General features: G+C 30.3%; 2 protein-coding genes across 8 annotated transcripts; both read right to left on the bottom strand.

The window, feature by feature from the left end:
- Window positions 1-299: 299 nt before the first annotated feature.
- LOC148238200 (uncharacterized) lies at window positions 300-7,516 on the bottom strand. Of its 5 annotated transcripts, XM_088206129.1 has the most exons (8): window positions 7,413-7,516; window positions 6,946-6,977; window positions 6,771-6,881; window positions 6,635-6,710; window positions 1,445-1,509; window positions 1,305-1,380; window positions 1,148-1,221; window positions 300-1,083 (listed from the first exon to the last, which is right to left on the bottom strand). In XM_088206129.1, exons 1-8 carry the CDS (start codon window positions 7,507-7,509, stop codon window positions 328-330), a joined length of 1,287 nt encoding a protein of 428 aa, XP_088062255.1. In that variant the 5' UTR covers window positions 7,510-7,516; the 3' UTR covers window positions 300-327. The 5 variants fall into 5 exon arrangements, with proteins under 5 accessions (XP_088062255.1, XP_088062258.1, XP_088062256.1 ...); XM_088206132.1 differs by lacking the exons at window positions 6,771-6,881; window positions 6,946-6,977; window positions 7,413-7,516 and having other exon boundaries at window positions 1,305-1,394; window positions 6,635-6,652; XM_088206130.1 differs by lacking the exons at window positions 6,635-6,710; window positions 6,771-6,881; window positions 6,946-6,977; window positions 7,413-7,516 and adding an exon at window positions 1,701-1,849.
- A 1,609-nt stretch (window positions 7,517-9,125) lies between these two features.
- LOC148238199 (uncharacterized) lies at window positions 9,126-13,633 on the bottom strand. Of its 3 annotated transcripts, none has more exons than XM_088205638.1 (6): window positions 13,549-13,633; window positions 12,750-12,781; window positions 12,593-12,694; window positions 12,460-12,526; window positions 12,304-12,377; window positions 9,126-12,113 (listed from the first exon to the last, which is right to left on the bottom strand). In XM_088205638.1, exons 1-6 carry the CDS (start codon window positions 13,574-13,576, stop codon window positions 9,684-9,686), a joined length of 2,733 nt encoding a protein of 910 aa, XP_088061764.1. In that variant the 5' UTR covers window positions 13,577-13,633; the 3' UTR covers window positions 9,126-9,683. The 3 variants fall into 3 exon arrangements, with proteins under 3 accessions (XP_088061764.1, XP_088061765.1, XP_088061766.1); XM_088205639.1 differs by lacking the exon at window positions 13,549-13,633 and adding an exon at window positions 12,922-12,940; XM_088205640.1 differs by lacking the exon at window positions 9,126-12,113 and having other exon boundaries at window positions 12,178-12,377.
- Between the last annotated feature and the right edge of the window lie 251 nt (window positions 13,634-13,884).

Genomic DNA, 13,884 nt, shown 5'->3' with positions numbered 1-13,884 from the left:
AGGTGTCGGTGATACCAGATTACCACCTAGTTTTATCATGACCCTAATGAATATTCATTTTTTTTATATTTTTCAATTTGTTCAGTATACAAACATTTTGTGGCAAAGTTGCAATGGACGGACTATTATCTTCTAATACAGTTCCCTCGTCATAAAAGTTTTATATTCCGGTCAACTAGCTTGTTTTGCGTTTATTGCTCTATATTAGTTTAAAAATAACAGTAATTTTACTTTAGTAAAAACAGCATCTATTCACACATAGGGTAAGTTGATAGGGGTAGGTTGAATAAATTTATAAATATGTTTGCGTTTTCTTTATTTTATAATTCACCAATTTACAATAACTTCGCATTTAAAATCGCGAGAATCTCTATGAGTATGCATATGTCGCGAAAGATTAACTTTAGTTTTGAATGCTTTTTCACATTTTTCACATTTGAAGTCACGAGTGTCGCTGTGAGTTTTCATATGTCGCGAAAGAACAAATTTAGATTTCAACGCTTTACCACATTTTTGACATTGAAAGTCCCGAGCATCGCTATGAGTTTGCATATGTCGTATCAGAATCCATTTAAAATTGAACGACGTTCCGCACGTTACACATTCATATTGTGAACGATTATGAGATTTAATATGGTATAAAAACTTTTTTTTAGTTATGAATATTTTTTGACATTTTTCACATTCAAAATTACGATTATCTCCGTGGGTTTGTATATGTTGTGAAAGATATTTTTTAGTTAGGAATGCTTTTCCACATTTTTCACATTTAAATTCACAAACACCGCTATGCGTTTTCATATGGTATGACATATAGTATTTAGATTTTAATTTTTTCCCACATATATCACATTCATATTCACAAGCGCCACTATGAGTTTGCATATGGCGTATAATATTTCGATTCGTTTTGAATGATTTTCCACATTTTTCACATTCAAAGGCGTAGGCGTTGCTATGAGTTTGCATATGTCGTGAAAGATAGGGTTTCGATTTAAACGCTTTTCCACATATGCTACACTTAAATTCATAACAATCTCCATTAATATCTTCAACTCTGGAATATTTTTCACTTCCGTGTATCTAAAATTTAAAGTGTTGTTCGTTAGATATGTTGTAAATATCGCAATACATAGAAATATATTACTTTTATGGCGTTGTGAATTTGGTGAGATAAAATATCCGTATTCGGCTTTAATACATCTTTAACATCGTGCGTTTCTGAAACCATATAATGACCAATAATTAAAATGTATTAAAAAGTATTATCATGTTTATCTATTAAATAGTATTATCATGTTTACCTATTTCGAGCATGTCGTTTACTTTTTCTATGTATGTATCTTCGCTGCTATCGTATTCGCATTTTAAATCTTCCAACTTGAACAAAAACACTATTTATGATCACATATCTTAACAAGTCTTACGTATTGCGCTCCATCACCTTGACTTTGCATTGAATCAGATCAACGGAAGCAAACGTTTCTTTGTTGTTTTCAACGTCAGCTTCTGCAATGATAAAGTTTAATGCTTGAGAATATTTAATGTACTTGCGAATAAATGTGAATATAATGTTTCTTATTTTAACATTGAACATTAATTAATTTCACGAAGTGATATTAACTGAAAAGCAAAACTTTAAAACTATTTGTTTCGTTTCGATTGTTGTTTGTAAACGGAAAAAAGAAAATACATAATACCGGTTTTGATAAACGCCATTGTAACGGCTCTGAGTTGACAGTTCATAACTTACGTTTGGTCCAAAGACGACAAACTATCAAGCATGACGGACAGCTAAGGAATAGATATAGGTACTTCAGATTTAATCGTTCTTTTTGAATGGTTGATAATAAATAACAATAAACCCATATATATATATATATATATATATATATATATATATATATATATATAATTTGAAGTTTAACCAAAGCGCGCGTCTTTGTTAAAGGGCGTAATGTTTTAAAAGTATTTAACATGTACATATTTATTTTACTTTAAGATTTAACTCATATCATGCAGTGAAATTGTTTTCGGTACTTGTTAATAAGGTGACCAGATGTCCTCCTTTTATCCCTCTTTGTCCTTTTTAACTCCCGCAGCATCGCTCAATAAACTTTAATTTTTCGAAATGATATTTGTTTAGTACCCGTAGCAATTTAACCTCCTTTGTCCTTCTCGAACAAAAATTTACGAGATGACTTTTATTTTTAGTGTCTTCCTTTGATATTTTCAAAATGTAGTCACCTTTTTGTTAACTTTCACGCGCCCATGCAATGCCGCTTTGTCAGGGAATTTGGCAAGAGAGAAATAGGTGAATATATCGGACAGTGTTTGGGCAAGATGCCTCACGTTCTGACTCGCTCTGACGCACATGTCAGACGGTGTTTCAATCGTGCGTCAGTATTTGTGTGCCTATGAAATTTTGTCTTTGGTAGTGGGGGGAAGCCCATTTACATATATTTATATTTAGAATTTATTATGACCAAAATTTGGCGGCATGACATGACGTAGACAGTTTCTCTTGGTGACTTAAACGGGCTCGTACGGCTAGTGCGGCCTAGTGCACTGTCCACTCATTTTAATGTCAAACCTGTAACTAACTATACTTGATAAAAAATAATACTGAAGCGGCTCAATCTGTGTACAATTGCCACAAAGTAGCTTTGGCAATCAATGAGATATTTATCTTGCTAGATATTTTTCCCAAGCAATGCGTTTTGTACGGATTTTTTATTTTTTACGTGTTTCTTTATCACCAGATAATCTTTTAAAAACATCTCCAAATTTTAAGAAACATACCATTATTTTTAGTAAATAATTTATCTGAATATATTCTAAATGCGATATTTTTCGAGGCTATGATTAAAATATTTGAAATGCTTCTCTTGAGTAACTCGTTCATGTTTTCTATTTCACTCAAGTACAATTGTTTGACCAGTAGTGGCATTTTTAGATCAATCCACTTTTCATAGCAATTAAAATGTTTGCATATTTCATGTGTTTTTAATACACGCATCATATGTTCCGAATTTTCTGTTCCTGCCCTTGCTAAAGCATATTCCTCAATGCTAAATATTTTGCAGCAAAAATAAAACACTCAATCTGATTTGAACAAATATACAAGCCACAATATATCAATTTCCCGTAAACTGTTTTTCTTTGAAAATGCATTTAGTTAAATAATCGCCTCTCTCCTTCTTTTGGGTAATTGTTAAACTTTCATGATGGAATGTGATGTAATATTACATAAAATATTACGAGTACCACGAAAAATTTTAGGCGTCTGTGTGTGCCGAACACGAGCCGACCCTGGAAATAATATTTTAAACATATTCAATTCTTTTTTGATGAAAATAAATAAAAAATCAGCAACATGTTCTAAAATTATTTTTATTTCATTTTAATATTTGTAATGAAGTCTGATATGTACTATATTGGACATATCTTATTCTGACAAAACCATAATAGGTTAAAACTCGCGGAGACATGTAAATGATCAAACTCCATAAATAATGGCAGAACACACAATCTATGCAGCTCTGACTAATTGTTTTTATTTAGCAATGTATAGTTAAAACTTTTCTTAGGACATTACAATTTTTATGGAAAATTGACTAATTTTAAAAAACTGGTCTTACACATGATTATCTGTTACAAAAACGTGTTTAGATGTTACATAATACATTTTATTTACACTATAATATATCAAATATAGATTGATAATGTTTATTGATCAATAACAGCAGTTTACAAGATTCTATATATAAAATATATTAATAATAACAGATGAATAAAAAATAAACAAATTTACAATATTAATAATGCATATATTACATATACATATGTAATATACAGTAAGTGTCAATGAAAGGTGTCCACCCCCAGGAAAGGGATAAAAGCAAGTATATTTTTCCTAATGGTTTGTTTCTCGGAATGAATTTTTTCCATGAGTAGGATTCATTTCTTTCATTATTTCGGCAGTTGACGATCGGGTTTTGAAGTATTTACATCGTTTTACGTTATTTTCTGTTCAACACGTCAAAAGTACTACAATTGACAACATCGAAGAAATCGGAACTTGATTCTGACTAAAGAAAAATTCAGTTCTCGTTATATTGCAAGCAAGGTAGGGTGCAGTAAAACAACAAAGTGAGGTGAACGTTTGAATGATGAGTGTATTCAGTTGACGGTCAATTGCCTTGCAGGTCAGATAATCTGGGTATGTTTTGCATACCGTAGGGTAGAACAACTAGTATTTATTTATGGGACAGTGAATGCGGAAAAATAAAAATTATTTCCAACTATTTAAATGCACTATGCGCACGAAACGGAGTGCATATTCCAGGACGAATCTGCAATGTGCCATTGTACTATAATTGTAAAGGTTATTTTTTCCTATTAGAGTGTATCACAGTTAACATGAAAAACAAAATAAAAATAATTATTTTGCATCCATAAATTCAGGTGAAGGAATTTATCATACAAAATGGAATTTTGACCTTTGAATGACCAGGTGACAGTCCCGACTTAAACCCCATCGAGAACCTGTGGGGTATAATGGGAGCAAGAATCCAAAACAAAAAACCTTCATCAAAATGTAAAAAGTATGGTACGAAAAAATTTCAAAACAATATTCAAAAACATTGGTTGAATCAATGCCTCGAAGAATTGATGCAGTATTACGAAATAAAGAAGGACCAACTTTATATTAAAGTTTGCTTTATTTGTAGCTTGTTTAATTACAAATAAAATGTAAGCTTCAGTTTTTGTATTCATAATTTAGTTTTACGGTAAAAAAAATTATCATTGCACTACTAAATTTTCCCAAATATCACTGATTTCTAAAAACTTCAATAATTTGTTTATTTCAAAATGTGTTGAAGCTTTTGCATGTTCAATTACTTGAAAATATCACAAACACAATAAATAAATAAAAATATATATTAAACATCGTAATACAGAGAAATATAGATTTTTTAAGGTGGACAACTTTCATTGCCGCTACTGTATATGCCTAGTCTATTTATGAATTCTTTAAATTTACATACAGAAAATATTCAGTGTTTTTCCCCCCATTTGAAAATACATAAAACTGTAACGAATTAACATGTACTCTGTAGTTCTTCTTATACTCTTGAATGCTTTTCACATTTTTTTCTGTAATGCATTTAATTTAACATTCATATGTGGTTAAATCAGCATCTTATACTTGAATGATTTGATGAATGAAATCACTATAAATCTTTATATATTGCCACATATCACATTCATTATTGAATTCTGTTTCACATTTCCCATATTTAAAAATTAGAAAAATTATTTGGTAGAATGTTTTTTCATATGATCTGTAATATTTCTTTTCCACTTGTATGCTTTTCCACATATGTCACATTGATGTGTCTTAGATTCTCTATGAGTATTCTTCTTATGTTGAAAAAGATAACATTTAAGTTTAAACGACTTTCCACATATATTACATGCAAATTTCTTAGAATCATTGGGAGCGTTGACGAGCTGAGAAAGAGTCAATTTATATTTGAGTTCTTTTGTGTCCTTAGAAGCATTATGAATCTTCATATGGCGTAAAAGATCACAATTTCTCTTGAATGATTTTCCACAAGTGACACATCTATAATCCATAGAATCACTATGACTCTTCATATGCAGTTTAAGAGTATTTTTACATTTGAATGCTTTGTCACACATGCGACATTTAAACTCCCTAGAGTCACCGTGAATCTTCATATGGCGTAAAAGATCGCACTTAAACTTGAATGATTTCACACATTGGTCACATTTAAATTTTAATTCGGGTTCACATTGAACACTATGGCGTGAAAAGTCAGTTTTACATTTGAATGCTTTTCCACATTTGAGACAATCAAAGCACTTAGAGTCGAGATGAACGCCCATATGTCGTAAAATCCTACTTTTATACTTGAATGTTTTTTTACATATATCACATCTAAACTCCTTTAAATCATTATGAACATTCAGATGATGATATGTGAGATAATCTTTACATATGAATGCTTTACCGCATTTGTAACATTTGAAATCTTTAGAATCACTATGAATGTGCATATGTTTTACAAGATAATATTTATAATTGAACTTTTTCGCACATATGTCACATTTAAAGTCTTTAGAATCGTTATGAATATGCATATGCCTTAAAATATAATCTTTGCATTTAAACGTTTTTTCGCATTTTTCACATTTAAAGTTCTTAGAATCGGCGTGAGTACTGATATGTCGTGAAAATTCATATTTCTTTTTGAATACTTTATCACATTTATCACATTTAAAGCCCACGTAATCATTATGTATCCTCATATGTTGCATGAGAGTATTTTTACATTTGAATGCTTTTCCACATTTAACACAATTAAATGCATTATGCTCTTTGTGGATAATATTTTTAACGTCGTGAGTTTCTGAAAAGTTCGGTAAACCGATAATTATAATGAGACTTTATAAATAGTGGCCAAAAATAAACAATAACACTTTAAATGCTTTAAATAAATTAAATTATTTTTAGCCATATATGGTTAATCAAAAACTGAATAGCAATAATAATGTTATGTTTTGGGCCATCCTGCAGATAAATATATGCATATATATTTCTTACCCGTTTCAAACAAGTCATCTACTTCGTTTACATTATATTCTTGATTGTCATCAGTTTCTATTTTAATATTTTCGCACTTAAACAAAATAAGATTTTATATTATACATATCTTTAAATGGTATATTAATATTATTACCTCAACTTTACACACATCTGTGTTAATATAGTTAATGGTGTTAAACATGTCATCATCTTCACGTTTATTACAATCTTCGTTGGCATCGTATTCAATTTTAACATTTTCATACTAGAAAAATATATTTAAAATTTTTGAAAATTAATTGGATATATTATGGCAGTTTAATGCGTACCTTAACTTCGAAACTGTTTTTAGCACCTAGCTCTGAAAAAAATCAACAATAATATATTATACAAGATATTTAGACAATTCATATCGAAAGTTCTAAAGCTAAAACTAAAATTTATAAATATATTACTATTGGTCTACCTGACCGGCAGTTTATATTGTCCAAAATTACCTTGTGCATTGTTCATTAATTTATGAAACAAATAGAAGTTTTTTAAAGGACATGAGTTTCATGGGTGTGCCTTTATATATTATATTTATGTCGCTCAGTCTATTTTTTTATTATGGATGCACGTGAGAAGTTTTCAAAAAGAAGCCTTCAAGCAAGCTGAATGCAACTACGCAAATACAATGGAGATAATTTGACTTAAAATGGATTCTAAGTAATCTCGTGTACTATTCTAATGATTTTTCTACTAAAAACGAGCTAATGAATAATGTCAATAACACAATAAATTATCAACTGCTTACCGGTTTTAATAAAAGGTATAAACGACATTGTAATTGTTAGCGTCGAACAGCTGTCACATGTCTCAACATACAACACACAAAGATGTCTAATGCGCATGCGCGAGCACAAAGGGCTGTCAAAGTCAATGCACACAAATTTAATGTTAAGATAGCGTTCGTAAACACCCCTCGATTTACTTATATGATTAATATTAACTAAAATTAATTTATAGAATTATATTAAAACACAATAAATTCATTTTTTATGTTAGAATTTATGGATTAAAAAATATATAAGAGTGTAGGGGGCCTATTTATATATGTATTTATTTATGTTTATTATACACAAAACTTGGCGGCACTCTGATGACACTATCGTAATGGGAACTCTTCTTTTTGTAAGCTCTGGCGGACTCGCACGCCGGTGTGCGTTCATTATATGTATATATAAATAACATGTAACTGTAATAATTCAATAAAAATACTACTGCAGCGGCTCAATCTGTGTCTAATTACCACCCGTCGCCAAAATATCATATAGTATTTCTACTTCCTTGTGTAGAAGGCCGATATAATATTTTAAGGGGGGGGGGGGGACTTGAAATTTCTTGAATGCGGCCTTTCAACGTGAAAAGGTTCTCAACTCTTTTATTATATAATATATAATAAATTGTATTTTGTTGTATTATAGATTATAGACATCTACCTTTTGTTATTTAATTATGTATCGAATACAGTGGCAGCTCAATCTATATGTAATTGTCACTTGCCACCATCGGTCCGCTAAACTAATTCAATAAACACAGCAGCGTTGACCTGTTGTTACTATACTACGTGTCTCAACAATCACACTTTTGTACTTGTTGTCGTTTTACCTCTAAAATTACCCCCCGGAAATAAACTGGACTGGCTATTTTGGAAGACTGCAGCAGAATAAGAGTCGGGGATACCATAACCCACCACCACTCTACTCCACCGAGTCAGATGAGTGCAACTGTGGTGTGATCCAAAATTACGCAAATCTTGTTCAATGCCGGTTGGCCTTCGGTAACTTAAAGCTATATTTTACCTAAACTAATGTTTATATTTTACTTTCAGCATATTATACCAATTAAAAAAACAACGAAGGATGAAATTAATCAATTAATTTAATACTAACCTAATTATCAAATGTGCTACTGCGAAGATACAAAACCGAGAAAATTAAAATAATAATCGTTTTCTTCACTGATATTTTTCTCGTTTCTAGCTAACGTTACCAACAAATTATTTATTGATATTTTTCGTAGCTTGCTAGTTGAAGATCGTGGATCCAAATCTCACATAGGTGCACTATATTTTTAAATTTTCTTTCTTTTCCGGGAGATTTAGAGTCAATATTTATTATTCATTCTAATTCCGTCAGATCATTTTAAATTGTATGCATGTATATTTCTATAGTGTGAGTGGAAAAAGTTGTTCATCTCAATTTAAAACCTATTGCATGCAACCTATCAAGGCAAACTACCTAACTATACATGGCAAGCCAACTCAACTAAAATTATATTTTTGAAAGTTCTGTATATACTACGCTGTACAATTCATTCCTCTTGCGACAAAAAAGTCGCCATCTTAAAGTTGGAACTAACAAAATTTTTAATTACGTCAAATAGGTGGCGCTAATGGAGAATATTCATACATGAGATGTGACATCATATGGAATTTTATGGTGATAGCAATGAGACGCTATAGTTATTTGTAGATATTTATTTAAGACTATGTTACATTGTTATAAGGAAACATGCTATCCTGTTGGCTGCTGGTGATGTTCCGTGTCGGTGCTACCAGCTTTGTATTTTTGCTTTTTCCACAATTGTGACAACTTAATTATAAGTGGTTTAATTATTATGAATACTATCTCAACTTCGTTCTTCCTGTTCATCTAAGACCTTAACCCTTTTGGGAAAACCGCCTTAACGAGGTTTCGAAGGACCAGCGAAACTAAACATATTTATAACTCAACGCAACGGCCGTCCAATGGTTTACAATAAATACCATCGAGTGGGATTGCCTTGACATTTGATCATGGTAAATAATAAAATTGCATACAAATATAATATAATTTTAGGATTTTATTCCAATATTCTTATCTTATTTATTTTCAAGCCCATAAGTCTATAAAGAAAATATAAAGTAGAAAATACTAGAAATTATTTATTGTAAAAAAAAACAATAAAAATAAAAATCACGTATAAATGAAAATTACATAAATTTGCAATAGTAATACATATCAACAGAACAGACGTGCAATTTTCAGGCTAAGCTTAGATCCAATTTTATATGCTTTAAACTTATATGTCGTGAAAGATTACGTTTAGTAAGAAATGCTTTTTCACATTTATAACATTTAAAGCCCAAAGGACTATGATAAATTATCATATGCTCGGAAATCTTTTTCTTACTATTGAATGCTTTTCCACATTCGTCACAATTAAACTCATAAAAATCACGATGAATATTCATGTGCTTCAAAAGGTAGTCTCTATATTTAAACATTTTTCCACATTTGTTACACTCAAATAGAGAAGAATCACTATGAGTTATCATATGCCGTGATAGATAATATTTGTATTTGTACACTTTTTTACATATATCACATTTAAATTCACTAGATTCACTATGACTCTTCCTAAAATGCTGTATAAGGTAATGCTTACATTTGAAAGCTTTACCACATTTTTCACATGAGAAGTTATAAGAGTCAACATGAATATACATATGGCGTAAAAGTTCGCCTCTATTCTTAAATGCTTTTTCACATTTGTCACATTTAAAAACCAAACTATGACAAATTGTCATATGCTCTGAAATTTTTCTTTTACCATTGAAAGTTTTTTCACATTTGTCACATTTATAGTATAAAGAATCACTATGAGTCTCCATATGAAGTCGAAGAGTATTTTTACATTTAAATGCTTTTCCACATTTTCCACATTCAAAGGCCCTAGACTGTAGATGAGCATTCATATGGCGCGTAAACCTGCTTTTATATTTGAACGTTTTGCTGCATACGTCACATTTAAACTCCATACATTCGCTAAAAATTTTAAAATGGGATTTAAGATCATATTTATTCTTGAATGTTCTTTCGCATTTGGCACATTTCAGTTTCTTATAATCTCGATGACTATCCATATGCTGTGCAAGATTACATTTATGTTTAAATGCCTTTCCACATATATCACATTCAAAGTCCTTAGAATCATTATGAGTATTCATATGCTGAGAGAGATAAAATTTATATTTGAATTCTTTTCCACATAAGTTACATTGAAAATCTCTAGAATCACCGTGAATCTTAATATGACGTAAAAGATCATATTTAGACATAAATGTTTTTTCACATTTGTCGCATTTAAATTTGTAAGAATTAATATTCCTATTATCATAGATTTCTTTTTCACATTGAACACTGTGACGTGTAAGGTAAGTCTTACATTTGAATGCTTTTCCACATTTCAGGCAATTAAAGGCCCTTGCTTCGAGATGAACAATCATATGCCGTGAAATCCTACTTTTATACTTGAATGATCTTTTACATATGTCACATATAAACTCCATAGAATCATTATGAACGTTCATATGATATGAAAGATAATCTTTACATTTAAATGCTTTTCCACATATGTAACATTTGAAGTCTTTAGATTCATTATGAATACTCATATGTTGTGCAAGATAATATTTATAATTGAATTCTTTTCCACATATGTCACATTGAAAATCTCTAGAATCATTATGAATATGCATATGCCGCAGAAGATCCCATTTATTTCTGAACGATCTTTCACATTTGACACATTTGAAGTCGCTAGAATCACTATGAATATTTATATGCTGTGAAAGGTAACCTTTACATTTGAATGATTTCCCACATGTTTCACACCTGAAGGCGCTAGTAGCACTGTGAATATTCATATGTCGTAAAAGATATTCTTTACATTTGAACGCTTTTTCGCATATTTCACATTTAAAGTCCCAAGAATCGACATGAGTATTTTTATGCCGTGAAAGGTCAAATTTATTTCTAAATGCTTTATCACATTTGTCGCATTTAAAATCGCTAGACTCGTAATGAGAATTCATATGCTGTGAAATATAATATTTATATTTAAACACTTTTCCACATACATCACATTCAAAGTCACCGGAATCCAAATGTTTCTTCCTCATATGCTGTGTAAGATATTCTTTACATTTAAATTCTTTTTCACACTTATCACATTTATAGTCGCTAGATTTACTATGAATATTCATGTGCCGTATGAGATAATAATTACATTTGAATGCCTTCTCACATTTTTCACACTTAAAGTTCCTAACGTCAGTATGAATATTCATATGTCGTAAATGATCAGATTTATTTTTAAATACTTTTTCACATTTATCACATTTAAAGCCTGAAAAAGTGTGACTAATTGTCATATGTTCAGACAACTTTCTTTTATTCTTGAATGCTTCTTCACATTTGTAACATTTATAGTCCAAAGAATCAATATGATTCTTCGTGTGTTGCGTAAGATTACTTTTACTCTTAAATGTCTTACCACATTTGACACAATCAAAAGCCCTGTGCTCCGAATGAACATTCTTATGGCGTAAACGACTAGATTCGTGTTTGAAAACTTTTTCACATATGTCACATTTATAAATTGACAAGTCAGATATTTTCCTTTCTCGTTTCTGAAAATAAATATTAATTTTTATTTTATTTCTGCAACAACTTATTACACCCATAACTCAGAAAGAGTATCCAAGTTATTTATTTTTATTTAATTTATAAATATTAAGATTGAGAATGAATGTAACTTGTAAGTTGAGTTATGGATGTAAAAGTTAACAAATTATAAACAGTAATCAATTTGACTTTTACTTGAATTTCAATAAGATCTGTTGAATGTTTATTGATAGGATCTTCATGAAGTATATTTTTAACATCGTGAATTTCTGAAAAGGTTAGGTTTTATTATTGTGAAAATATAAAAACAATGGCTCAATTATAAATATAAAACACCAATGTATTTCTTACCTGCTTCAAACATGTCATCTACTTCGTGTGAATTATTGTCATTGGTTTCTATTTTAATATTCTCCCACTTAAAACAAGATAAGATTTTAAATAATACATATTTATCACATGTATATAAGTAGTTTTTTATTACCTTAACTTCACACACATTTGTAGCGATATAGTTAGTCGTTTCAAACAAATTATCATCATTGTGTTTATTATAATCTTCATTTTCAATTTTAACATACTCATACTAAAAACAAATATATGTAAAATCTTTCATGTTTTTAAAATAGTTATATGTTTACCTTAACTTCAACATTGTTTTCGACACATAGATCTAAAAAACAAAAAATATATTATATAAGAAATTTATCAACACTAAGTTTTTCTAATAATTCACTTTATTATATTATGTATAAACTAAAGAATAGAACTTGACATTAACTTAAAAATCAATGGGTTTCAAAGACACTTAACCGTTTTACAGTATCGCCGTACATTCTGGAATAGATAGATTAGATAACACGTTGATTAAACACCTTCCTGAAATTTACATTTATTACTTAACAAATATCTATTACGTTTGCCTATCTTTTGAGTATTTTCCAACCGTCTGGAAAATCGCTAAAATTCATCCAATATAAAAACCCGATAAGGGTCCTACAAAACCGATTAGTTATCGCCCCATCAGCTTATTACCGTTATTTAGTAAAAAAAATACTTAAAAATGAAGTTGGAATTAAAAGTATAATATATTTAGCAATCATCTATGTTCAGAATTTTCGTGTGCGCAATTTTTGTTTGCACAAAAATCCGGTCACCAACTTTCAGATTATTTTGTGACAGTTTACTTGCAAAGTGACGAAATATGAAAACAAGATACGAGTTTAATTACACAGATGGATAGTAACAAATTTTGCTTCAAATATTGAATCTAGAAATGTGGAAAAATTCTTGAATTTTACACCCGAATAAAACAAAGCTAAGAGGCAGCGACTTTCGAACTGTAATTATATACTAAGTTGAACTTGAACGAAGCCGATTTTAGTGTTGTCAATGTATAGAGAAGGCATTAAATAATAAAGTAAATTATCGACTGCTTACCGGCTTTAACAAAAGGTATAAGCGACATCGTAACGTCAGTGCAGTTCAGCTCAGCTGTCACAATTTCAACGAAACATTACACACCAGGATTCGTCTCACGCGCATGCGCGAGCTTTAAGACAACTCCTAGCGAGGTGGTGTTCGAAAATATACTCCACTATTATTTACATAAATATAACTAAATTATTACATGTTCTGTAAGGTAGCTTCCATAAACTATGTCACAGGTTTAAGTGAGGGGGGGGAGGGATTATCAGAATTGTGACAGTGTAAAACAAAAAAAGTCTGGCGCGATAACAATTTGTAATATGAAGAAGGGGGGGGGGGGTAAATTTA

Source organism: Plectrocnemia conspersa, unplaced genomic scaffold (genome assembly GCF_051122295.1).
Source record: "Plectrocnemia conspersa isolate PC_06_02 unplaced genomic scaffold, ASM5112229v1 ptg000002l, whole genome shotgun sequence".
NCBI lineage: Eukaryota > Metazoa > Arthropoda > Insecta > Trichoptera > Polycentropodidae > Plectrocnemia > Plectrocnemia conspersa.
This window is presented reverse-complemented; position numbering and strand designations above follow the sequence as displayed.

What these genes read in the sequence shown, in the direction of transcription:
- LOC148238200 (XM_088206128.1), bottom strand. Translation starts at nt 7,509, where the DNA reads ATGCGCATTAGACATCTTTGTGTGTTGTATGTTGAGACATGTGACAGC. An exon ending in AAAACAGTTTCGAAGTTAAG is followed by an intron (nt 6,882 to 6,945) that starts GTACGCATTAAA and finishes ATATTTTTCTAG; the next exon opens with TATGAAAATGTTAAAATTGA. An exon ending in CAGATGTGTGTAAAGTTGAG is followed by an intron (nt 6,711 to 6,770) that starts GTAATAATATTA and finishes ATTTTGTTTAAG; the next exon opens with TGCGAAAATATTAAAATAGA.
- LOC148238199 (XM_088205638.1), bottom strand. Translation starts at nt 13,576, where the DNA reads ATGTCGCTTATACCTTTTGTTAAAGCCG. An exon ending in TATACCTTTTGTTAAAGCCG is followed by an intron (nt 12,782 to 13,548) that starts GTAAGCAGTCGA and finishes TTTGTTTTTTAG; the next exon opens with ATCTATGTGTCGAAAACAAT. An exon ending in CAGATCTTATTGAAATTCAA is followed by an intron (nt 12,114 to 12,303) that starts GTAAAAGTCAAA and finishes ATTTATTTTCAG; the next exon opens with AAACGAGAAAGGAAAATATC.